Here is a 25,171-nt window from a genome sequence, read left to right on the forward strand (position 1 = left end):
ATAGCTGGTACTCTTTAGATCTATTGCGTTTGAAACGTGAAAGAGATAAAAGATACAAGAAGTTTTGTAGAGCTAATAATGCAGATGACTGGACCGGGTACACAGCATCACGTAACGTATATTCACCCACCTTGAAAAAGGCTCGATGTGATTAAACGGAAGATTGATCATGATCGCCATCAAAATAACAGCAAACAGTTAAGGAAAATTTTAAAACAGTTGATTTAAAGTAAAGATAATTCTCCGCAGTCCATAACTTTTAATGGCACCACAGAAGTACAATCGAGTCAAGTAATAGCGAATAAATTTAACAGTTATTTTGTTGATTTGATGGATTTCGCCCTATTACTTTAGCAGATCACTTGTGATTCCTATTCTCAAAGCTAATGGAACGGATAAAGCCGAAGAGTACCGTCCTATAAAATCCTGGAACTTGTTGTCAAAGGCCAGTTGTTAAATTATTTAAACAGTTATCATTATAGAGCAATCAGGCTATCAGCTTTTTATGTAATCGAACTCAGAAAACTCGCTTTGATCATTTGAATTCTGATTCCATTGCTAACACACTTGGTGTACCGCAAGGGAGTGTATTGGGAGTCCTTTTGTTCATTAATTTTTATCAATGACATGAAACGAGTTTGACGGTTCTGCGATATAAATTTGTTTGCTGACACTGTTCTATTCATTGCGGCTAAGGACCCTAATGAAATTGCAACGCATTTAAACCAAGATTTACATTATCTTTCGAATTGGTTGAAATTTAAAATTTGACGTTTTAAATTATATTTTGATTTTGTTGCAATAGTTTTGTCCTTTTGAACAGTTGCAATCACAGCTCAAAAAACTGGGCTAGTTTTTGATGCGAATTATTCGTTTACATTTACCATACAAGTCTGATGAAGTAATCGGTCTGTTCACAAGTAGCTGTGATCCTGCCTCGCTGGCAGTCACCGATGGTAAATAGCACATCGCACGAACTCCTGCTGAATCCAACCGATGCCGCTCGCATTCGTATTCACAGCGCGACCGGTACTCTTGGCACTTTAGCAGGCAGATCCAGCGAAGGGCTGTACCCGATCGGTTTCTCCTGGTGGCGCACGGCTATCATTCTGTCTACGGCATGTGAGCCAGCATAAAGAAGCGAGATCTCTAATCGACGTAGTCGATCGTTCAACACAGCCAATGGTTCTTCGTATTTTTTTTTGCATAATTTCAGAACATGAGATTTTCAGTTCAGACTTATTCAAGTCTTCTAGTTGTCTCTAGCTAAATAATCGAAGATTATGGCGCTTAGAATGGAGTCTCTTCATCGCGGAATGATCGAAATCGGAAAAGTCAGCACAGCCAGCGCTGCGCTGGTTGGTGGCGTTCTCTTCGAGGATGTAAATCTTTTTCAATGTGATTTTACCTTTCAACAGACGACGAAATAAACGTCGGCAGGTCGTGATACTATTAGGTTTATGAGTGCGCACAGCAGCCTTGCTGTGGGCTCTCTCGCTCGGTTCGGTATGATCTTTCAGTGTACACCGAACAAGCCTGGAATTTTGCGCAAATGAAGTGTACCCTTTCAGAACTCCTCCGAACCAAACGGATCTAACACGGTCTATAGAACCTTGGCTTTCAAGAGGCTCCTAAGCTCGGCACGATTTTCTAGCAAGTAAAAAAGGGTCAAGGTGCACGCACCACAGTTTGGATCGATCGAGCGATCACTTCTTCCTTACCATATTGGATCAGAATTGTGATAGGGAAAAGTAATAATGGCGTACATTCAAATTTTATAGCCCAACCGAGTCGAGCATTCAATTAACATGGCAGTAGCATTCTAATTTGAAATGAATTACACAGCATCTTCATAAGGTTACCTCCTCGATGATGGTCCGTCCGCTTCCACCCGCATTTGTTGTTGTTCTCGCTCGCTATGTTTGTCAGCTTCACGGCCGAAGGCCGTCTACCTAGAATGCGTCACTGTGATTATTATTAACAACCGTTTAGATTGTTCGCTGTTTCGGTGTGTTCTGAACTTGACTGTTGTTGAAAGCTAGATCAAAAGCCTTCAATTCGTTTTTTGGCAGTTGGCACTGAAAATTAGGGGGTTGAAGTGATGTGAAACTTTGGGGTTTACAGAAGCAGTATTGAATATTGAATTTCAAATGATTTTTGGGGATCGATTATAAAAACAATGATTGTTCTATTGATTGTTTCTAAGGTATTTAGCATTTGGAATTTTTTTACGTTACGGTTCATTATTCCGCTTTAGATTTTGTCACTCACTAACTTCCAGAACTGAACAGCATGTCATTACAAATAATCTGCAGTAATCAATTCTTCCCAAGTGGGAATAAACCGAAACTTCCATAAACTATGCGGTTCTCTACGCTAACTTCAGTTTACACCACTCCACTTGGGGAATTTCGAAAAGCTAGCACATCTGTTCGTTCACTGCAACTTGTCAGATTTACAGCACGTGTGCATTCCTTAAACATCTGCTTAATCTCCTGTCACTACTGTTTCAGCGACTCCAACCCAACAGCTGGACGATAGAGAGTTTATCTATCACAAATAGTAGATACCTACGCAAATATTTCACATATCAATCCAATGAGTCACATCAATATCATATTTGTCCTTGTACATAATTTCTGCAAATGAAATTGTGAATTTGAATTAAATTCTCTTTATACAAAAAAATATTAACTAAATAAATAAAAGGTAATGCCTACTTACCTCATGAATATGAATGGAAAAAATGAAACACAAAAAATAAAAAAAGCCCATCGACCGTGACAGGACTCGAACCTGCAATCTTCGGATCCGAAGTCCGACGCCTTCTCCATTAGGCCACACGGCCAACTCGATGGTGGGGAGAGCTCAGCATGCTATTTAAAGCGCTTCCGTAAGGTTATTTATCAACATATGTACTAACTTCAACATAATTTTGCTGTCGCAATACATTGCATGAGCTTTCGTAACAAGCTTACCGCTTGTTGATACCGCGAAGCAAAGTGCAAATCATGGAAAGCACTAAAAGCTTAACTTAATTCGAACGCTTTCATACTAACGTAGAACGTAAAACAGAGCGAACAGCGCTCTATACGGTGTTCTGCTTGCTTCTCCTTCTGTTCTACCAAAATAAAGCTTTTGTTCGTTTCATTCGAATAATGTGAATGTATTGGTAGAAGCTAAAAATAGAACAACAGAGGGGAAATTGAACCGACCTACTCGCGACTGCTCGCGATGCCAACTGTTTGAATCGTTTGCTTGCATTGCAATTTAATTTGCTATATCGATCGATGGCATTTATTGATGATTATTATTTCAGCAACAGAATTATTGACCCAAAAATTAATCGTATTTTAACGTGATCATTGTTATCGAGTTTGAGTTGTAAGTCATTCAACAAGTGTGTAGTGTGTTTGTTTATTGGTGACAAAGTTATTGAACCCCTCGGTTTAAAATTCTGCTTGAGATCAGCGATGCCAGATGGAAAAACATATTCTCTTGTTTTAATGATTTTAAACTTTCCGACTCACTGCAGCCATAAAGTGATCATACTACAAACTATTGTTTGTGATACTACTAAACGCGTATTTGGTAAAGTTAGGATATCACAAAACCCAAAGATTTACATTTTTATCGTACAACTAGCTGGGCTTGCTTACGAACATTAAAGCTTTAATAATTTATTAAAAACTGAAGCGTGTGTTGTGCTAAGTAGACGACATCTGGCATTTTTGCGCAACATTCGTACCGATCTGGTACCGACTCGATTCGGATTCTCACTTCTCAGAATCGGATTGATGTCTCATCATCATCTGTCATGTTTCGTTCTTTATCTTTTATTGCGTTTAGTTTTTTTCGCTAATTAATCGTTGGTGGTTTTGGTTTTAATTCTTTCAATTGTAAAATAGTACCGCACATTAGGCAATTTATCAGCAATTGTACATATTTAAAGTGACCTTTTAAAGTGATAATTGATTGCATGTTATGAAGTAAGTAAAATATAGAAATAGGTGAAAAGATATGCAAACCTCACAGCGTCCTTTTGTTGTGTTCATAGAATGACAGCTTGGTGTTAAGGATAAAATTTATTTTGTAAAAACTACACAGGTACATAGATCTGTGTCATTCACTGTCATTGCTCAACTGAACTGGGCATATTTTTGGTTTACCACATTCTAATTCATATTGGAAAGAAAATCTGGTCAAAGCTTCGCTCAACGCAAAACATAACCTTCTAACTTGTCTTCTACTTAGCCCTAACTACCCGATTAAAAATCCCTCCTACTTTTCTCCCTATTTAGTTAGTTCGCGCAGGTTGTCGAATTAGCCGATTTAGTTCTTGCTAATCGCCCGATTCTTCCTTATACGATAAAACTGAACCTTGTGGTGTAGGGCTTTTTGACTAATCAGTAAACGAACAGCGGTCGCGTTTACTTCTGAATGTGGGTACTTGTCAAAATACTTTTAAGATTTCAAGTGGGACTCGGGGTAAAAATTTACCAAATGTGATTGTTGCGTTGTTCAGAAAGTGCTTTTATTCCGTTTAAGAATAAAGCCAGTACGGGGATCTCTGATAATTAATAGATGAATGTTTCTGGGGCGCATCCCTATTTATCACAGCTGTCACAAATATCTCCAAAAATTCAGGTTTTTTTGGATTAGTCGGGGGCTTAGAGTTAGTAAGGGGATGTGAGCGGATACCAAACCCGGTTTGGATGCCGAATGAGCATTCTACAATGATTACGGGCAATAATAGAGATAGCATGGGATGGGAAAATTAAGTGAGTTCTTATAATACATTGCATTTAATTTACAATATTAAAAATTTTTCTAGTGATCGGTTTTTGGGATTTGATAAAGGATTCCCGTTACAGATACTGCGCACTAGCTCTTTGATCTCGAGGGTTGGGAAGCTGGTGCGATTTTATATTTTAAAGTTTCTGTCGACTAGCGCGAACGTCATGCTGCGCTCAATTCAATTTGTAGACCTATCTTGGGATAGTGCATAAATGCTGGTTGGATGTAAGATGAAATTTGCTATGATAAGTTCATAACCAAAATCTGTCTTTCTATTAGTTTGTTTGTAGTTGTTTGTGTTGGAAAATTGATAATAGGCGCGCGGTTGACGACCGGTGTTAGGCCGGGCTGACAAATCCTCCACTTCTTCACTATACTACATTTTACAACTCAAGTAGTGCAAAATATCCAAGGTAAAGCACATTTACAAATTCGATCTTTCATTTTTCTTATCATCATCATCATCATCATCATCATTATATTTAAATAAAATATGACATTCCGGCCTTTGGCAGAGAGATCTCAGAGTCAGTTCGTGGCGCCCGCGCGGGGCCTTAACGCCTCTACCTGCGGACATAGGCGAGTTGGCTAGGCGGGACTCTACCTGTGTTTTGGTGGGCGACATTGCCTGTCTCGTCTCGTAGAACTGATGTTTGAGGTCTCCCTGACACTTTGTTGACATTACAAAAGGGCACAGCGCAGAATTTTATACGCTATTAAGCGACCAGTTGGATAACTCGAAAAAGGACAAAAAAGGCTAATCGCCAGATTCTTGCAACAACTCTTGTGGGAGTTTGATTAATCGGAAGATAAAGTTTACCTGATTGTCACCCGACGGAGATAACTTATTAACGCAATCCGACGAAGTCGGGTAATTAATTGGTTAATCTTTTGGGCGACTTATTCCATCGCGCGGTGCGCGAAACAACACCTGTCAAAATTTTCTAAAATTATTGTGTTAATTGATTGTAAATATGCCTATAAATCATTCGCACTTGAACCATCGACATGGTTTGACCGGCAGAAGTGCCTGGTGCCATCGTCGCTTTTGCCATCGCTGGAGAAGGCAAGGCGTTTGGTTTTTAAATGAACGGTGGTGGCGATAAAGCTGAACCTTGACGTGGTGTAGGGCTTTTACACTAATCAGTAAATGAACAGCGGTCATGTTTAATTTTGAATGGGGATGCATATATAGAAGAATGCTTGTGAATTCAAGAATTCGGGGTAAGAATTATCAAATGTGATTGTTGCGTTGTGTAGAAAGTGCCTTCATTCTGGATAAGAATAAGGCCAGTATGGGGATCTTTGAGAACTAAGAGTTTCGAATTAAATATCCTTAACTCTCATAAAAATCTAAAAATCTTATGTGGAGGGGGCATCAAGAAATTTAATGTTTCTAAGGGATAATGAGCAAAATCACCAGATACTGTTGGATATCGAAGAAATATATTACAATCAGTTTATTTATTGATTAATATACAAAGAGGGGATGCAAAAATTCATGTTGATTTTTATCCTCTATTTTACACAATTCATTCTGATGATGTCGAGCAAGATTTCTGCTGATGTTGATCGAAGTGTTCTAGAATATATAAAGTCATTTCGATAAGCAAGCAAGTTCGTGTAGAGCTAGCCAGGGAGAGGATGAGAACAGATAAACTGCCGTGAATCGCATAACAGTCCCATTTGTATAGGAAACTCCATAGAAAATGGGACTGATACGCGATCCACGGCAGTAAAGTAAACCGCTGAAACGATAGAAGCAAAATGATAAAAATTTTAATTAATTTTATGAATTTAGAAGGGAGAGAAATACGTTCCGTCGTCTTAGCGTTGACATGATTGGTCGTTCGACCGTATTACGAAGTTGCTAACATATATCTATGCAGGCGCTTAATAGCGGTCGGTTTTTGAGGTTTAGCGACGGATTCCCGTTATAAATACTGCGCATAAGCTGCTTAGTCTCGAGGGTTGGGAGGTCGATGCGACTCTATGGTTCAAAGCTTCTGTCGACTACCGCGAATGCCTAGGTCGTGCTGCGCTCAATTTACTTTGTAGATCTACTGTGTTACCTGACTCATAACGAATATACGTCATATACGGGGGACGGTCTCGTAACTCACAGCGACTTTTCACAAGGTCCAATGTGCAAACGAGAGATTCTCTTTACGTCTCCTCTCTTACGCTTAAGCAGCATAAATGCACTTGATTGCATCTATTTTGTATGAAATGGTTGCTTACGTTATTGGCTAGACAATCCTTAAGAAAAATTTGGTTGAAATGCATAAGGCCTGTTGATATTTTTATACAAATAACATATAAAATATTTATTTATTACATAAACACACATTAGGGTCGATTCGCTCAAGAATTTAAGGGCAGTCCAGTTTTCTTCGCAGAGTGTCGGCGACCAGCAGGGCATTAGATGTATCCCTCCGTGTGGAAAGAGTACCCAGGTGGATCAGTAGATACCGGTTTTCTTAGCCTGGTAAGTGGCAAGGTTTTTTCTAGGGCAATCGACGAAGAGCAAAATGCAGAAAGCTGCGTCAGACGGATTTGATTCGTTCAGAACTGTTGAGGTAGTTCGGTTTCTAGACCGTAGAACAGTACTCCAGAGTCGATTTGACCAGGGACCAGTATAATGTTTTTAAGCAAAAGACGTCTATGAAACTTGATGTCTATCAATGACATACGACAAAACATTTGAAATGGTTTACTCAGCTGCTGTAGACTACTATCCCAGTCTATTGCTGACAGGAAGGCTGCAATGATACGATGATCTGCTCTGAAAAAATAGTACGAAACAGCAGCCGTGGTGGTGTCAAGAGCGCTAGTGTAGTTGTCTCAGAGATGATTTACGGAGGATGATGAGGTACGCCTTTAACTAAAGGCAGTGGAGCTGCTGAGCTGAATGATGCGGCGTCTTGTGTAGAGAAGAAACCGTCGACGTGATTGATTTGCGACAGCGTGGCGGCACTATAATTGTCGAGAATGCTGTTAGCGCCAGTACAGTACAGAAAGATCCGGATCGGAATACAGGAAAGCGCATTGTGATTGCTTCCACGTTATGTCAGGAAGATCGTAGTCCCCAGTATCATGATCTGGTCGACTGAAGAAGCCCTCTCGATCACTGTAAAAACAGATTCGCAGTACGCATCGACACGAGCGATGTCACGAGTCCGGTTAGCCCGGATAAAAACAAGGTTAAATAGTCAAATCCGTGTTGTCTTAAATGAGATTACCCATATTGACAAGACTTGGCGCCATCTGACTATGAGCAAGGTAGGGGGGCCCTGTAGCCGCAAGGTTATTGAGTCTGACTTGACAAGCGAGTGGTCGTGGATTCGAATCTTAGTAGAATCAGGCCATTCGATGTTAAGTGACTTTAGCATGGGTTTATTCTCAGGTCCCTCCACATCCTTCCTACTGCATTCTGCATTTACTAACAATGAAAGCCGGGGCTGGTTATAAGAATGATATTTGCTCGAGGTGCTAATGAAGCCTCTAGTCCAAGGACAAATTATAACTAGTCTCCGCATTTCCTGGCTCTAGATCTAGATTGGTTGAAAAGTAGTAAAAAGCGTAGAGGGATAACGGGGTGAAAACACATCGATACTTTAAGCACGGATAATAAAGCAGTTCGCTCAGTCTATAGCGATACTGCAATAACAACGAAGTGCGGAACAACACGTGGATAAGATCACAATAGATCAAAATGCTGGTCGTAGTGATAATATTCACACGCACAAAAAAAAATGAGCAAGGTACCGATCAAAAAATAGGCTCTGTTTGTCTTCGGTTCCAAGTGACAAAGCCATTTGAGATCTTTTTTAAAGAATGATGTCCTTTAACCGCAAAAATGGTAGTATTATGCCATTCGTATAAGGAAATATAGAGGTCACTACCTGCATAGTAGACTGCAATTTGCCTTCTGACGCTAAATTTAATAATCAAAATTTGAATTTTGTTACGAAATGTTATTGGTTTTGTACGGATTCTACGTTCAACTGTCAGCTTTAAATCAATGACAAATCGTAATATACAGTCGATATTTGTATAACGCGGGTAATTGGGACCGCGTTATATGAAACGCGTTATACAAGTACACGTAGCATATGAAAATTGAGTTAATTGGGGCTATACCCGAATTTTACGAAATTTTGAATCAACACGACCATAGTTCCTTTGGGAAAGATGTCAAGTATATATTTTTCCATCTTACAGATGCTTGGTGAGACAGAAAAAATCCCCTCTTGGTCTTCCAGAGCTTCCGGAACAGCCGCTAAATTTTCATTTCTGTGAAGTCTTCTCATAGCTTCAAAATCCTTTTTAAAGTCCTTATGGCTTATTATTTGGCATAATACAAGTAAAGTAAACAATCCGTGCTATTGAGAAGCCATCATGCGATTCTCCGACAAATCCGGAAGATCGGTAAAAGTGGTCAACGAGCGAAAATTGTTCTTTGAGTTCGGAATTATGTTCATTCAACCTCGAATTGAACAATGTGAAATAGAAATATAAATTCAGCTGTTTGTGACTCAACCTGGCTACTGTGAAATGCATCGAGATCCGATATTAAATAATTAAAATTGATGATCAGCGGCATCGAACTGCTTATCGCGTTGACGAAAGCAACAAAGTTTTCGTAGCCTGTTCGCTCTTACAAGAAACCCCATTCTGCATTGTCCAGGAAAAGGTGAAAACAAAAGTAATAATACTTCGCTCTCACTTTTTCTTAGGCAAAACCCATAAAAATATTAAATACCGTCACCGCGGATTACGGGATGGCCATGGCCAACTACGATGGTTAGATTTCTGAGAAAATTTTCGCAGAAGAGCACGTGGTGAAGAGCTTATACAAAAGTTGATATACCTATTTACTATTAGATTTGTAAATTTGTATTAGATTTGCATAGTAAATGTTACTGGTAGTCAAGCTGGTAGTTCAGTTTACTATACCACATCTATCAAATTACACTAGCGAAATTGGTAATTTCAACAAACTTGCGAAATAACCACGTTTATTTGTCAGCGAACATTTGCAGTATTTGCATCATTTCTGTTTCTAAATCCGAAATATTTTATATCAAACTCTTTTCAAATTGTAACGCGGACTTCAACATGAATTTTCACTTATTGTTCACTTTGACTGCAAATCCTCATTTTCCAGTGAACGTTTTGGCGGCCATGTCCAGTCGTGTGCGGCCTATTTAGTTGAGGATTGCTGATATTCCATTTCATTTTAATCTGTTACAAATTAAAACATTTGCATTTCAAATAACCAATTTCAGGTAAGCTTTGAATTTTCTCCCGGTAAACCATCCAATGGCCAAATTGAGTCACAAATAGTCGAAATATATTTCTAGTGTAGTCAAATTGCACTCAATATATTCACAATATATTCTGAATTTTCCGGAGGACCACCTTACGCCTTCCTAAGGTCACTTATTTATTACTTTTTTTATACTTTGTATCAATTACCCGACCTTAATTACTTCAAAAATATTTTACCAATTTTAACCAACTATACCAATACGAAAATTTCAACGTATTCCGGAACCTTCAGCAGGCCAACCCGTAACTTTGTGGTTTCCGTACATCACTTAGAGAGTCAACTGTTATATGCCCTACAAGTTCTTAAAAGATACCACGACCGTATCTGTTCAAAATCGCTCAGAATTCGAGTTTAGCCCCAATTAACTCAATATCCATATGCTACGTGTATTTGTTATACGCGGAAAACCGCGTTATAGAAATATCGTGGTACCCGCGCTATAGAAATCCGCGTTCTACAAATCCGCGTTATACAAATCTCTACTGTAGTTAGAACAAAAAATGTGTTATTTATTCAATATTAGGGCCATGTTATCGATCACAATTGCCGTCAAGTACTTACTACATATTGGATTATTTTTTTTATCTTTTCAGAATCTCGATCGCGTTATCGAAAAACAAAAGGAATATACCGATAAAGTTATAAGCGACATCACCGACTATTTCTTTTCGCTCCACAACGTGCTTCAATCTGTGGAGCAGGAATTGCTGTGCGCTGTGCGAGAGCAGTACCTTGAGTATAACAAAGAAACAAAAGCTATCCAGAAGGAACTAAATTCTTCCGATCGAAATCTCAAGGTAACTCTAACTAGATCTTGATAATCCAAAAATATTATGAGTAAAAACTTGTACGTATTCCATCTCTCCCGGCAGCGCTCTATCGAACAATTTCAGACATTCCAAGTGGCACTACCCCGGCAAACTCTTCTGTCCGACTTAATAAAAGACATGAAGAAAATGCTGCATACAGCGCCGGTGACGGTTCGAATTCAGGAACCCACGGAAAACCCTTTCCGTTTTCGTGAGAAGGAACCGCTACGGAAGGAGATCCGAAATTATTTCGGATTGACCCACACGTCCGAATGTTACCGCTACCAGTATGTCCCGTTCTACACGCAGGAGCCCTTTCCTGTGCTGGAACCCGTAAGCTCTCCGGAGCTTCCACAAGCCCGCGAGCCGGAACCATTCGCGTCCAGTAGTAGAAAACCTACTACTGTCGTTCATAAAAAAGGTCACAGAGCTAAAGACTTACCCGAAGTTACGGTAAAAGAAATCAACAAAACCAAGAGCGATACAGGTTCGGAGGAAACGAAAGCTCTTCGAGATCATCTGTCAATCGGTTCCGAGGAGAGTGAACAGCGCCGAATCAAAAAAAGCAACAGCAAACGCAAACATAAAAAGACGTCCCGTCATGAAAAGCATTCCAACGAATCACCTAAAACGAACCCCAAGGTTAGTACCAACAATCAATACGATAAGTCAAAATATGTTTTAACAAGTTTTCCGGAATTTCTTTCAGCCAAAAGCTCGCAGTCCGGATGTGGTTTTTGTTTCCACTATAACGGACCCGCAGAATTCCCAACACAGCACTGCTGAGAGCCACAAAGGACAGCAACCGTTGTCAATCAAAGTCGCACGAAGTGGTAGCCGGCTTGTATCGTATGGCTCAACTTCCAATTCAAATCAAAGTAATTCAAACCCAGCGGCACCGGCCATCCGGCCGGCAGATGCTGCCCACGAACCGGCTCGTAAACCGATTTTGGAAATAAACCCTATCAATCCGGATAACGCAACTTTCATAAAGTACAGCCAAAAGGTACAGGTTACCTGCGTAGTTAGCCCGAGCAAGTTCTATGTGATCACGAATCAAAAGCAGTTCATGATCATAAACGAACTGTGCGAAATAGATTCGGAAAAGGTCGAAGAACCGGAGAAAATTAAGGTCGGTTCAATGTATCTGGCACAACCGATTGCCGAACGCAGCTGGTACCGGGCGAAGGTACTGAACCGGGGCAAGCACGGGAAGCTGTACGAAGTTTGCTTCGTCGATTACGGACGTACGGACGAAATCCCGCGGGGCCACTTTCGCGAAATGACCGAAGAACTGCAGGCAACCGAACCGCTTGCCTGCGAGTGTTCGCTGTTCGATCTGGTTCCGGCAGCCGGTACCGGCTGCGAATGGAGTCCCGAGGCGCGTCAGTTGATGATCGATTTCATCGATAAGTAAGTGTTGCTATGTTTTAATATTTGCTGAGATTTTTTTTTATTTTTTATTTTAAAATTAAATTTGCAGCCAACACATGATAATGTACGTGGTACAAAACGCAGCAAGCCCTGACCCGTTGCAGGTGGATTTGATTTCGCAAACTGTCGATAACCCTAAATCGTTGCGCGGTGCACTGATGTATCTAAAAGTGGCCAAAAGCGAATCGAATCCGAAGCCTGCTGCCGCTGCCGCAGCCGCATCCGGCAGCACCAAATGGTCGCCCGATGCGCAAGCTAGGATTAACCAGCTGGAAAAGAGCCTGCAGAAGTGGAACGCAGAATACAAGCGGCAGATCAAGCCCCGCGAACTGGAGCTGGACGATGTGTTCAAGGCCCGGATAACGTGCTCGGTTTCACCGAGCGAATTTTTCATCCGCAAGAACGCCTGGCAGGAGCAGTTCGACCGGATGCAGCGCCAGCTGGCCGAGTATGTCGTGAAGGAAGCGAAAATTGCCTACCTTCCACACGTTGGAATGGTTTGTGCATTTGCCGAACAGGATCCGGACGATGTGACGATTTGGAAGAGAGGACGAATATTGAAGTTGGGCGAAGCGCACAGTGAGATTGCTTCCGTAGACACTGGTCATCGTTTGCTCATTGAGTGGCAAGATATTCGCTATCTGCCGAAGCAGTTTTGCACGGAGCCTGAATTTGCCGTTTGCTGCAAGCTTATGCATATTCAGCCCTTCAAGCAGCATAATTACCGCTGGACACAGGAAGCGATAACCGATTTCAACCGGCTGGCGAAAAGCCAGTCCGTGTTCCAGATTATCGTAGATAGTCGAGACTCCGAGCGGTGCTACGACGTAGCACTGTACGTAGTTAAAAAGCGATACGATATCTGCGTGAACGGATTGATGGTGAAGAACGGCTTCGCCGTTTCAACGGGATCGGAAAGCATTGTGGTGGAACGAGCTAAGGAGGCGCCAGCTGCCGATGATAAGAACGTCGTTGACAGTGGTGACAACGTTAGTGAGCGGACGGTCGCCAGCAAGAGCTCGGCTGCTTCGGAAAAACGCAAAGCAAGAGCTCGGGTGGAACTTTTGCGTGTATTTTCGCCAGGAGAATTCTACGTGAGCCTAGTCAAGAATGCAGACGGAGTTTCGCAAATGCAAGAGGAGATTCAAAACCGTATGGATGAAAAAATGGACGAGGGCGATGATAAAACGGAGTGGAAAGTTGATGAGATTTGTCTGGTGTTTCCTACAATGACTGCGGTTCCTTCATCCGACAACGATGGAATCGGCTGCGAATGGTACCGAGCGCGGGTGATAGAGATTGTTGACGACAGCAACTATACGGTGTTCCTGATCGACAGGGCTTTCACCATGAATGCCCATTACTCTAACATGTGTTCCATTCCGGGTGATCTCAAACAAGTAAGTAGTAACAATATTATCAATTGTATGATTAAATTCATGCTGCAATTTTTTTACAGGTACATCCGGCAGCTATCCGGTGCTTTTTGGCATGCATCGGTCCGACGGGTAATCAGCCAACGTGGAGTTCGTCCGTTATCGATGCCTTCAAGGTGGCAATCGAAAAGTTCGAGTGCTTCTCAATATCTCTACACGGCCGAAGTGTGAACGATTCGCTTCCGGTTGTCCTCTGGGGGATGACATCAGAGCACACGACAGCCCTTTCGCCGCTACTCTACCAGTATACCAACATCAACAACAATCTGGTACAGTACGGTTATGTGCACCTAAAGGAGAAGTTTATGCCCCTCTCGTCGGCTACTTCGGTGGAAGAGGAACTGCAGCGTCACTATCAAGCTTTCGATCAGTTCGTTCAGGCGCTGGACGTTGACATGGAGGAACCTCGGGTGGAGCCCAGCTTCGCGGAATCGATTGATACCTATCAGGTAAGTTGAGACGATCGTATTGCTTCTTAGTTACTCATGAAATCACTATAATCTGACTCAAATAATTTATTTTCTAATTGAGGTGAGAGCAGTAAAGAAAATTGACAAAATCTAGAAGTACAATTTGAAAAGAAATAAGTCGCAAACCAAATGTTAGAAGTTAGAAACCAGCCGGTGAGTTCTTCTGAATTTTGAAAAGGGTTATAAGCCCTTGTGCTTATAGTTGGATGCCTCCTGAGAAACAAGGTTAGACGCGATTATCACAATGTTCCGAAAGTCAGTCCAGATAATTTAGACTCACCGTTGATATCAACGTCATGGAACGAAAGCTTGAGATTAACAAAGCAGCATAAAGTAGGCAAGCGATAGGGGACGATTCAAAAATGACGTCCACTAAATTTCTGTCTTTTTAGACCCTCCCTCCCCCCTCTGTCCGATTGTGTCACAAAACTCAACCTCCCCCCCCCCCTTTGGACGTCACACAAACCTAAAATAGAAATAAAAAGCGTGTTAAAAGTAAAAAGTGTTTTATAAAAATAGCTTAATCTTTTAAGAAGTAGTGTAAGATTAAAAAACCAAGGAAAATAACAGTCGCGTATTTTCTCAAAAAAAATTTAATTTCTAGATTTTCCGAATAAACTGATCTCAAAGTTATCGTTTTAACGAAATTTTAAAAAGATTCCACGTTTTGCTAACTTTCTCCACCCAGCGAGTAGACTTTTACTGATTTTTTTTATCGAATTGCTGTATGTAATTTTATTAGTAAAAAACATTTTTATGGACACGATTTATGAACTGTGAACAAAGGCTCTAACAACTTTCAATTGCAAATCGCCACAAATCAATGAAGAAATGAAGTTTTGGTTTCAATTGAAGAGCACCGCTCCGCTTTAAAACAGCTTCAATCTGCATCGCCGAGGCAGGTTTCACTACATCGTGACGATAGCCTTTAAAGTTAATTTTGTATATTTATCTATCAAATATTTAGTAAAAGGCTAGAAACTTTGATTGCAAATGAACTGAAAATGATTTACATGTACCCTTTAATGTAACGCATGGTATAATTAATCTAGTGTAACATAGGTAAATCGTGCCCGACTTTCGGCGCCGTCAGCTGAATCAATTACCAGCATCAATTGAAGCTTGCTTGAAAGATTCTGTTCAACAAATGAAACAAGTTGCTTTTTGAGTGAAGAGAAGATAGGAGAGAATCAGCTTTATTTATTTGTTTCGACGATGTCGGGTCCTCTTGCGATCTTCTGATAAATTCGAAAATCGAAATAAATCGATGAGTTTTTGTAGCCTTTTTCTGAGAATAACAACTCTAACAATAACAATGGATGTCACATTTGCCTAGACCTCCTCCCCCCCTCTGTCACAACCTGTCACAAAATTGACCCCTCTCCCCCCATAAGCAGTGGACGTCATTATTGAATGATCCCTAGATTTAAATGCGAGGAAAAGGTTCATAACAATCAAATATCAACCTTCCCAGTCAATTGGATGAGGTGATTCCTAGGAAGCCGAATGGTTGCAGGTGATGCACCGGAAGTGCAATCATCCGTGAACGTCGTTCTATGCAAGCTTTTGCTATTTTGGCACAACATTGCTCGTGATAGTGTATGATTTTCCAGATAATGATATCGTCCTTTAAAAAGAATTTCGGGAATCGCAAGTCGAATAGTATGAATGTGACCCTGCCTAGCCCTCCATAAGCAGGAGGCCGCGCTCGTTTGTAAGAGGAGTTCTCGACGTACAACCACGTCTCGTCCGAAAGTTTCGAGTGTGAGCCGTCTGCACGAGCCTGATTTCCGCCTTTCCATACTCGCTCTGCTACAGTAACGCCAGAACATCTTCTGTTCTTGTCTGCCTGCTCGTCGGCTTCAACGTTTCTAACGGTGACCGCTTGTTTCGGAAATTCTACACGAACCAGAACACGCACGCCATCGTCCGCACAAGAAGCGTCCACTTGATAATTCGGTTGATGTCCACCACGCACGGGAGCGGAAAGTTGTACGCCGTGAGCGCTGCATGTCGCAACTCTTCCTGTATATCTGGACGCAGATTGTAGCAGAACAATCTGTTTGTTCCCTTGACAACTATCCTGCAACCGCTTCATATTATCCAACTTCGAAAATCCACACACTTGCGTATTGTATTTGTAGCTGTTTATGAATATAGGCCACGTGAGTACCTTCCTAATCGTACTCCAAGACAGATAATGTAGACTAATTTGCTAAAACAACTATAAAAAAACTGAATGGAACATATTTTCATTAAATTTTATGTTTATTAAGCCTTCTATAAAAGCCGGTGTCTGGACGAAATCTTAACCACGGCCCATGAACCCACGGGCCTTGGCGATCAGCTACTGTTCCGTTCTTGCGACGAAATTACTGGCCAGATCCTCTGAGGTTCGCCAAAAAGAAATCGGTCGGTCGCAGTTTGAGGACGTTGGTAACATCAGTCGGTTCATCTCTAGGCATAATGGGCCGTGGCCAAGTCCAGCCAAAAAAAAAAATGCCCCATTGCGTGATATTTGTTGAGAAAGGCGGCAGCTTCCGGCAGGCATTTCATACTGTCTATTTCCCCATTCACCGCAAACCTCGTAGGAAAGGACGATTTGGACATTCTCTTCCCACTGATCGCCAGCAATAGAGAAACTTCGGGAACGTGGTGTGGGAGTTATATTTGACGCCCGTCATTACTTACCTACTCCTGTCAATCGTTTTCGTCTAGCGTAGAGTAGATTGTTCTTCATTATAACCACCATAAGATGTTTTTCGTCAGCACCTTAAGCCGCTCCTGAGTAATTGCCTGCTGTTAAAACACGACCGGCCTCCAATGACGCTTCCTCCTAAAAATGTCCAAACCCAAGGCGCGAAACAATGAGGCCACCTTGCACTCGGTCTTCCTCTTCAACTCCTGCTGCAGTTTATGATTGTGCAGCACCGTCGGACGGCCGAAACCAGGTACCAGGTTCGACGCTCTCTTCTGTCCTCTGCCATTTTTTTTTCTTTTGCTGCGATTGGCGATCTATGCTAGGATGGATTCTCTACCAGGTGGCAGGGTAATTGCATTAAAAATCGTTAAGTTCAGTTCGTTTCTTAATGCATGTGCTTGGTTAGAAGACGATGTACTAGAAACGAAGAAAGGGAACTTGTCAACGAAGGTATCGAAATGTCCTTGTATGGGAGTTTAGAAGCCTTCCTCGCTGATTGGACTGGAAATTACAACACCACGGATTAGAGTGTCACAGTGTCTCGTCTAAAGACTAATGTGTCAAGATTTTGGCACAGCATCATTAAGGTAGAAATCGACTAATTGATCATCTAGTAGCGGCAGGACGAATAAAAAAGTGTTAGAAGCGCGATGCGTATCAGTAATAGGAAGGTGAAAAGCCGAGAGAAAGACAACCTACAACCGCACATACGGCTAGAACGACTGAAGTGCGCCGGCAAAGATAGCTCAACAGCGGTAGGAGTTATTGGGGCTTTCATGGACCAGATATTGTTTCCCCAGCGTCCGGTTAAAAGTAGGTGGACAGTCAACTCTACTCCTTAGAGCTGGGATTTTATCCGTGACTTAAAACGTCCGTGACTTAATAAAAACGATGGCACTTCCGTTTCTATTCTTAATGTGTTCTAAATAGCTCAAACTGTGCAGAAACAGTTACAATGCCTTTCTAGGTGCATACAGCGTTGTACGATTAAGTGACGGCTGTTGATTTATCAAGACGACCGACGTTTTTATGGAAGTTAGTCCTTTAGATTAATAGTGAGCAGAAGTTCCTTGAAAAACTAAAAGAGCAACACATTTCGTCAAAGACAGCCTTAATCTTCATTAACTTGGCACATTTGGTATTTTACGACAGATTCTAAGTTCCGGGAATACAACTTGCAGACTTGTTATCTGTCTTTAAACTTTAAGGCGGCGTACGATTTAGTGAAACGAACTGGTTGGTCATCGGTTACTAGAAAACCCCAACTTTTCTACTTAATTTCAATAAGTCCAGTACAAATTATGCTTTTTTTGTGGTCAAACTAAATTTTCATTTTTTTGCTTCTCAGGACGACATTACGAGCGAACCGACTCCGATCGACCGCTGGCTGGCGGCGAAACCTATCGACAAGAGTATCTTTGTCGGTGTACCGACGTACGTTGACAATAACGGTGTCATCTACCTGCACGACGTGGAAAAGGAACCGATTCTGTCGGCCTTGAAGAAGGTCATTAATGCCAAGTTCGACGGCAGTAAGCAGCTGCCGAGTGATAAATTCTATGCCAACGGTGAACCGTGCGTAGCAAAGTTCCACATCGACGATCAGTTCTATCGGGCCATCGTGCGCAAGGCGATCAGTCCCTGTCGGTACAAGGTGCAGTTCGTTGACTACGGTAACATTGAGGAGTGTGACGTTCAAGATTTGCGTAAGAATGTAATTTGCGGACGTGTACCGATTCTGGTTAACAAATATCGCTTGACGGACGTATCGCCGAAAGATACGGACACCGTGTGGAAGACGGAGGTGTTGGACACGCTCCATTCGCTGGTGGTAGGCAAACAATGCCAAGTGCGCGTTGACACGGACATGGATTGCGATTCGGCAGGGGTGATTCCTTGTTATCTTAAAGTGACTGGTGAAGTTTCGGTCGATGTTTCCGAGTACTTGCTGGAGCAGAAAATGGTCATCAAAAAGCACGGTATCTTCGAAGAGAAGGTTGACCAGCTTTTCGATCCGTACATGAACCTATTCGGCAGTAAGCGTGTGAATTCACCGAAAACTCCTCGCTTTAAAATTGGTGCCAATTTTGGAACTGAACCTGCCAGCGATAGTGACACTGAAACAGTAAGCTTTCCCTTTTGTTTAATATTAATTCCAAGTAACAACATAACGGTTCTTCTTTTTAGGGATCGCCACAGGATTTTCGTGGTCGTTTCAGTAAGAAAGAGATAAATGAACTGCTGGATCACGTGGCGGCAGAACAATCACGCTCTGCTGCGGCGGCCGACTGTGAGGAGGAGCTGGACGAAGATTCCACCGAAACCGGAATCGATCTGAATAAGGTGCAGTATTTCTTCAGTTTCGGCGATGTCAAGCTGGAAATTGATTTCGACTTGGAGGACGGAGAAGTACAGGATGATGACAAGAAGAATGATGAAGCAGTTGGTGGAACTGCGACAGACGTTTCGTCAAATGTTTCGTTTAATCCAAACGAGTTCGATACCTCTACCCAAATCGATCCTCCACTGGAAATCACACGACCAACGTTGCACGGTTACCCGAAATTCCAGCTGGACGAATCAGTGAAGGGTTTTTACTGCGAGGTTACCAACCTCATCAGTCCTTTCAATCTTTTTGTGTTCCCTCAATTGGATGACCACATCCAGCAGATGAAGGAAATGATGGCTAAAATCCAATGTTACGTGCGGAAGCAACGGAAGTGTTCCGACATCGAAGAAAATATGCCCTGCCTCGCAATATACAAACAGGACAGCTTTTGGTACCGTGGCCTCATCGAAGAGTATTTCCCCGATCAGGGCGAAGTGCGAGTTTTCTACGTCGACTACCTGAACAAGGAAACCATCAGTGTGCGGGACATACTGAAATGTCCGGTCAGTTTGCGGCGAATTTCGCTGCGAAACGTTCAGGTGCAGCTGCACGCCCTCCGGGCGAATCCCCGCATGCGGGAGTCTGATATTATGATGAAGCTGGTCGAGATAATCGAAGGTAAGCGAATCTATGCCAAAGTGACCAGCCATTCACCGACACTCGAGGTGGAACTGTACACCGATTCCAAGTGTACGAATCTAGTTTACCACAAGATGATCAAGGAGAAGTTTTTCGTTGTGGCCGAATCGAGCCGACGCCGGGATCATTAGATCATTCTGAGAGAAAGAGAGAGAAATTATGTTGAATGGTGAAGTCGAGGCGACAAATTGAAGAATTTTTGGTTTTAAACTTCCCGCAGGGTCCTGTACTGTTATTACTACTATTATTATTAATTTTTATTTTGAATGGGAAGTGTGACACTCGTTTTCGCTTCTTCGAAAATTAATCCTCTAGAATTTAAGTGCTTTACGTAAGAAATAAATACGTTGAAATATAGATAATATGACTTAATGTGATTTTGAAAAGAATTCTTCGAAACATTTTTTTAAAATGTTCATTCAAACTAACTAAAATTTCAAATTTGAACTAAGCAGTTTAATACGCTGGTATGGCAAATAGGATTTGTGTAAAGCATTGGGTATAGTTTTGCCCCGATATTCGCAGTACTCAAGTCTTTTAAGTCCCTGTTGTAGATATGGCATATGAAACTCTTCAACCTGTCCGTTCGCCGGTTAGGTTCAAAGTGGAATTCCTGTCTTGCTCTTGGTAAAACCTCTGTGCTGAAACGACACCCAAATCGTGTAGTGAATTCCAGTTTAGTAGGGTAGTAGGCGGTGACTGTAAATAGTTAGACGTCAAGATTCTTCGCTGGCGTGGAACTTTCATGTCTTAATTTTATCTTGTGGAAGATAAATTATAATTTCTTTCGATTCCGAAGCACATTCAAGCGAAATATTATTTCCCCGGTCAACTAGTGCTATGCTAAGTGGTGTTCCTCTTGCGTTTTACCTAGTTATGATAGTTTTCCGAAAATCTGCGCCTACATATCAGTAGAAAGCACATTCATTCATTCAATCATTAACAATTAGGCGATGTAATTATGTGACGGTAATTTAGTGCAAAAGCTTGCGCAGGATGTTTGTGGGAAGATCGTAGTAAACTACGGCCGTAAGCGGACGTTTAAAAATTTTTCTCGTCCACATTTCTATTATTTTCGATAGATAATGTTTTTAGTCATCAATTGACTAAATACTAGTCTAACCCAAGATTGTGGGATTGTGAGCTACCTACAGTGTTGAAAATAAAGTTACGAGAAGTGATTATTGCGCTGAAATTACCTAAAAAGATAGACTTTTTTCTGAGAAAAAAAGTGACTAACGTTAAGAAACGATGAGTCGTAAAATGAAAAACCTTTGAATTGAAAATTGGATTGAAGTCAAGAAATATGCAGGTATCCTCGCTAATGAATAAATTGCGTTCGGAGGACGCTGAATAAGTAGCAGCTTCAACTTCCTGGTGCTTTACAACCCATTGACATCGTTTGCCATGATATATGACGAACCAAGAAAAATTGTAAATCAATGTCCGATCGTAACGGTTGCTCACCTAATAGACAAAATGGAATCTTTCTTGGAGAGACGATGCCAAGGAGAACGTTGATTGTGTTTCGTGCGACAAATGCGGAAAATGTGGTGAGAAAGTTCCATTTATATTTCGTTTTTTATTTAATTCAGCTTTACAACAAACGCACTTAAAACTTAAACAGGAATTTCAAAATATTGTTTTTACTTTTTTATGTGGCCGATGGATTTTTAGTAGTTGGTGTATCAATCTATTTTCAGAGAGCGAAATAAGGCGCTATATCTTTGGCCTATTACAGCCTGGCTTTTGGCTAAGTGCCATAAGTTCATCCCCAATGGTCCGGAGTATTTTTTTAACCTTTACTAGCTAAATACTCCCAACGAAAATAAAACTTCATCAATTTAGTAATTAATTAGAAGCGGTTGGTACGAGACGTCCCTGTTTCTTCTTCCCCTGTTGATTCACAAATGAATTTAGGTATAAATAACTTATTTACACAAGATTCATTTCACAGAATCGTCTTTGCGGCAATACTTCACAGTGGGCCTGGCCGATTTAACATTTGTGATACATCTTCGATGTTTTGCAAATGTCAATACTGACAAGAAAATAATTCGAAATACATATTTCTATGGTTAGAAATAATTAGAATTATTTCAAGGAATCCTCTATTGTGGCTGTGACGGTATTAATAAGAATAAGAATAAGAAGCTTGCGCAGGATGTTTGTGGCACAGGATAATAAAATCTTTAGAACCAGAAAGTGTGTCGTTCCTGTTGCGTAAAGCGGATTCTAGCGAAGACCCGTTTAACAAGAAGACTGGGTGCTTTGTTAATATTCAGAAGACACTGTTGATAGCGCCATCTGCTGGCCGAGACGGATCCTGCATACATCTAGGCTAGTAAGTGCTAATCGCCTTGATTCTGCATTACGATCGGGCCTGTTCCGATCAGAAACGTCCCGATCGACGTGTGTTGTAGCATACGATGTATTCCGATCGAAGTGCAATTTCTTATCGGATCCGGCTCCGCTCGATATGTAAAATAGAGGCGAATATTCATACCACTATATCAACGTTGAACCATGTTGAACGTTGCTGAACGTTTTTAACCGCCAAGTTCAAGTCGAACCAGTCATAAACTTGGTTTAATCGCATTGCGTTAAATCGAATAGGGTCGTATATTCCATAGTTTCCATTCCGCCCTCGCAGGTACAGAAAATTCCTCGTTCTGAGGTATCTTTCGGGAGTCTACATGTTGAATTGACTCAGAATGGTGAGCCAGTCAATATCTTCTAAAATCATTCTAGCCAGGAACAGGGCTTGAGTGTTAACATGTCTTTCCAGAGTCTCTAAATTAAGCAAGCGGTAACATTTTTGGTTTCTGGGATCACACCTTGGAAGATTGCGTAAAGCATACAGTAAAAAACTTTCTGCACTACTCCGATTCTGGCGATCCAAATTTATTGATAAGGACATCAGATCGAATAAACAGTGAATAGTACAATATTCGAAACAGTAGCGGTGATAAAATGCAGCCCTGTCTCACACCTGCAGTAACCTTTCTAGATTTCAAAAAAGATGCCGTGGTGCAACACCTTGCACGAGAACGCCTCGTACTGAGCCTCGATGAAATGGACTAGCTTATCTGGAACTCCTCTACGCCCAAGTGCGCCCCATATGTTTGCGTGATTGAGTCGGTCAAAAGCTTTTTCGGAATCAACGAACATCAGCACAAGATTCCTGGAATGTATTGATCGGTCAACACGGAATCCAGCTTGCTGCCACCGGAGAGTAGCGTCGGTCTTCTCCTGGATCCGGTTGAGAATTACCTTACAGAGTACTTTGAGAGTGGTAGAGCCACATGATGCCACGCCAGTTACCGCTTTCAGTTAGGTCTCCTTTCTTAGGGACTTTGACCAATATGCTCTGCATCCAGTCTACCGGAAAAGTTGCGGTTTCTCATATATTGCTTAAAAGTTGATGCATCATCTGGGCTGATAAATACAGTCTATTCCTGGCCTATCCCCTCTATTGGATTTCATATTCGTGATAGCTGAAGAAACTGTTGCCGTCATACGCTGCTGGTTTTGTTGTTCTCTGACATTTGAATTTCGGAAAAGTTGTTCAAAATATTCAGTCCGTACACTCAATGCCGGCTTTCGCCTCTCTTTGGTCGTCGATTTTCCTCCAAGTTGCATCCGAGATCCACTCCATTCGCCCCTTACACAATTTGCCGAGGGTTTCGTCACTAGTCGTGATGAAGGCGTTTTTGATGCCGATCCATTGCTCTTCGACATTTCTACCAGGCGGCAACTCGGGATTCAAGCTGTTCACCTCAGGATTTTCCAATCGGCGGACGTCATAACGGCATACAACTTTCTCCTCCCGTCGTTGAACAGGTGCGACGCGCAAACGTATTAGCGCTGCGTTTGTTGCGTACATGAAGAAGACTCCTTCGCCATTTATGTGCTGGTCTATGGGGAAAGAGCGATCCACCAATGACCATGTTGTTATTACCACAAAATTCTGCAAACAGCTTCTCGTTTTCGTTCATTCCTCCTAGGCCATGGCGTCTCAGGATAGTTCAAGGTTCGTGTTATTTGAGCCAATCTTCGCGTTGAAGTCGCTCAAGTGGATTTGCATATCCCCCTGGGAACTTTATCAATCACATTTTTCAGCTGGCTGTAGAATCTCTCGTTCTCCTGCAGGTCGGCAGCATCTGTTGGCGCACTGGATTGCTGTGAGGTTTCTAACCCGTGTTCTGAATCTGGCAACAATTGTTCTTTCGTTAGTCGGTTCCCACTTCATCAGGGCCGCACATGTCTCTGGGTTCAGTAGGAATTCAACTCCTCTTTCTCGAGTAACATTTTCACCTCCCCGGCCCCCCGGGGCCTGGCTCGCAGCCCCAGAAATTTCAAGCTTCAGGCGATCAGCTTCCCTTGCAAGTTAAGTCAGCTTGCCCTGCCGGCAAGGGTCAGTATATTCCATATTCCCATTCGTGTCCGTGTTTTCATGCTAAAAGTTATTGCCAATAAACCAGATCCATTTTTTCTTACATTTTCTGTAACGGTGCATTTTCGGATACAGTAGCTCATTTCGTTTAACTGAATCGTACGCCGCCTTAAAGTCGATAAACAAGTGATGAGTTTGCAAGTTGAATTCCCGGAATTTATCGAGGTTTTGTCGCAAGGTGAATATTTGGTGTGGAGCGTCCTTCTCGAAAACCGCACTGGTATTCGTCAACAAAGATTTCCTGCAACGGCCTTAGTCTGAGAAACAGGATGTGGGAGAGAACTTTGTGTGCAGTATTGAGGAGCTCTCCCGTTGCTTTTCTAACCCTTTCCAAAGTTGGTGGATCCAAAGGATCCAAGGCTTGTCTATTAACCTCAGTCGGCGAGATCATTGGCATGTATCAGATCTAACAAACGATTATTCCTGTTTGACACTGCATTAATTTATGTCAGGCCGCCTATAAAGTGCTTACTCCCATCATCTTTAGCGGTCTATAGCCGGTAGCAAGTAGATTTGTGGGAAGTTTTCAAGCCGGTTTTGTAGACGGGCGATCGACAACGGACCGAATCTTTGTGCTGCGACAGATCCTCCAACGTGTCGCGAATACCAAGTCCCTTCGCACTACATATTCATATTAGATTTCAACTTCGACTTCGATTTCAACGGGGACTTCTACAAGACGATGGTAGTTCCTGTCTTCTGTTC

At 41.9% G+C, this 25,171-nt stretch overlaps 1 protein-coding gene and 1 non-coding gene across 2 annotated transcripts in view; one reads left to right on the top strand and one right to left on the bottom strand.

The window, feature by feature from the left end:
- Positions 1 to 20,327, top strand: part of LOC128732899 (uncharacterized) — a 542,040-nt gene extending 521,713 nt beyond the window's left edge. Inside the window, exons 3-9 of the mRNA XM_053826336.1 lie at positions 10,726 to 10,929; positions 11,005 to 11,583; positions 11,651 to 12,354; positions 12,425 to 13,775; positions 13,835 to 14,260; positions 18,331 to 19,107; positions 19,170 to 20,327. Coding sequence (XP_053682311.1) covers positions 10,726 to 10,929; positions 11,005 to 11,583; positions 11,651 to 12,354; positions 12,425 to 13,775; positions 13,835 to 14,260; positions 18,331 to 19,107; positions 19,170 to 20,141 — 5,013 coding nt within the window. The 3' untranslated portion in view covers positions 20,142 to 20,327. The remainder of the gene's footprint in view (positions 1 to 10,725; positions 10,930 to 11,004; positions 11,584 to 11,650; positions 12,355 to 12,424; positions 13,776 to 13,834; positions 14,261 to 18,330; positions 19,108 to 19,169) is intronic.
- On the bottom strand, positions 2,776 to 2,848 carry Trnar-ucg (transfer RNA arginine (anticodon UCG)). The gene has a single exon. It is a non-coding gene; the product is annotated as a tRNA-Arg (tRNA).
- Positions 20,328 to 25,171: the final 4,844 nt, after the last annotated feature.

Source organism: Sabethes cyaneus, chromosome 1 (genome assembly GCF_943734655.1).
Source record: "Sabethes cyaneus chromosome 1, idSabCyanKW18_F2, whole genome shotgun sequence".
Taxonomy (NCBI): Eukaryota; Metazoa; Arthropoda; class Insecta; order Diptera; family Culicidae; genus Sabethes; species Sabethes cyaneus.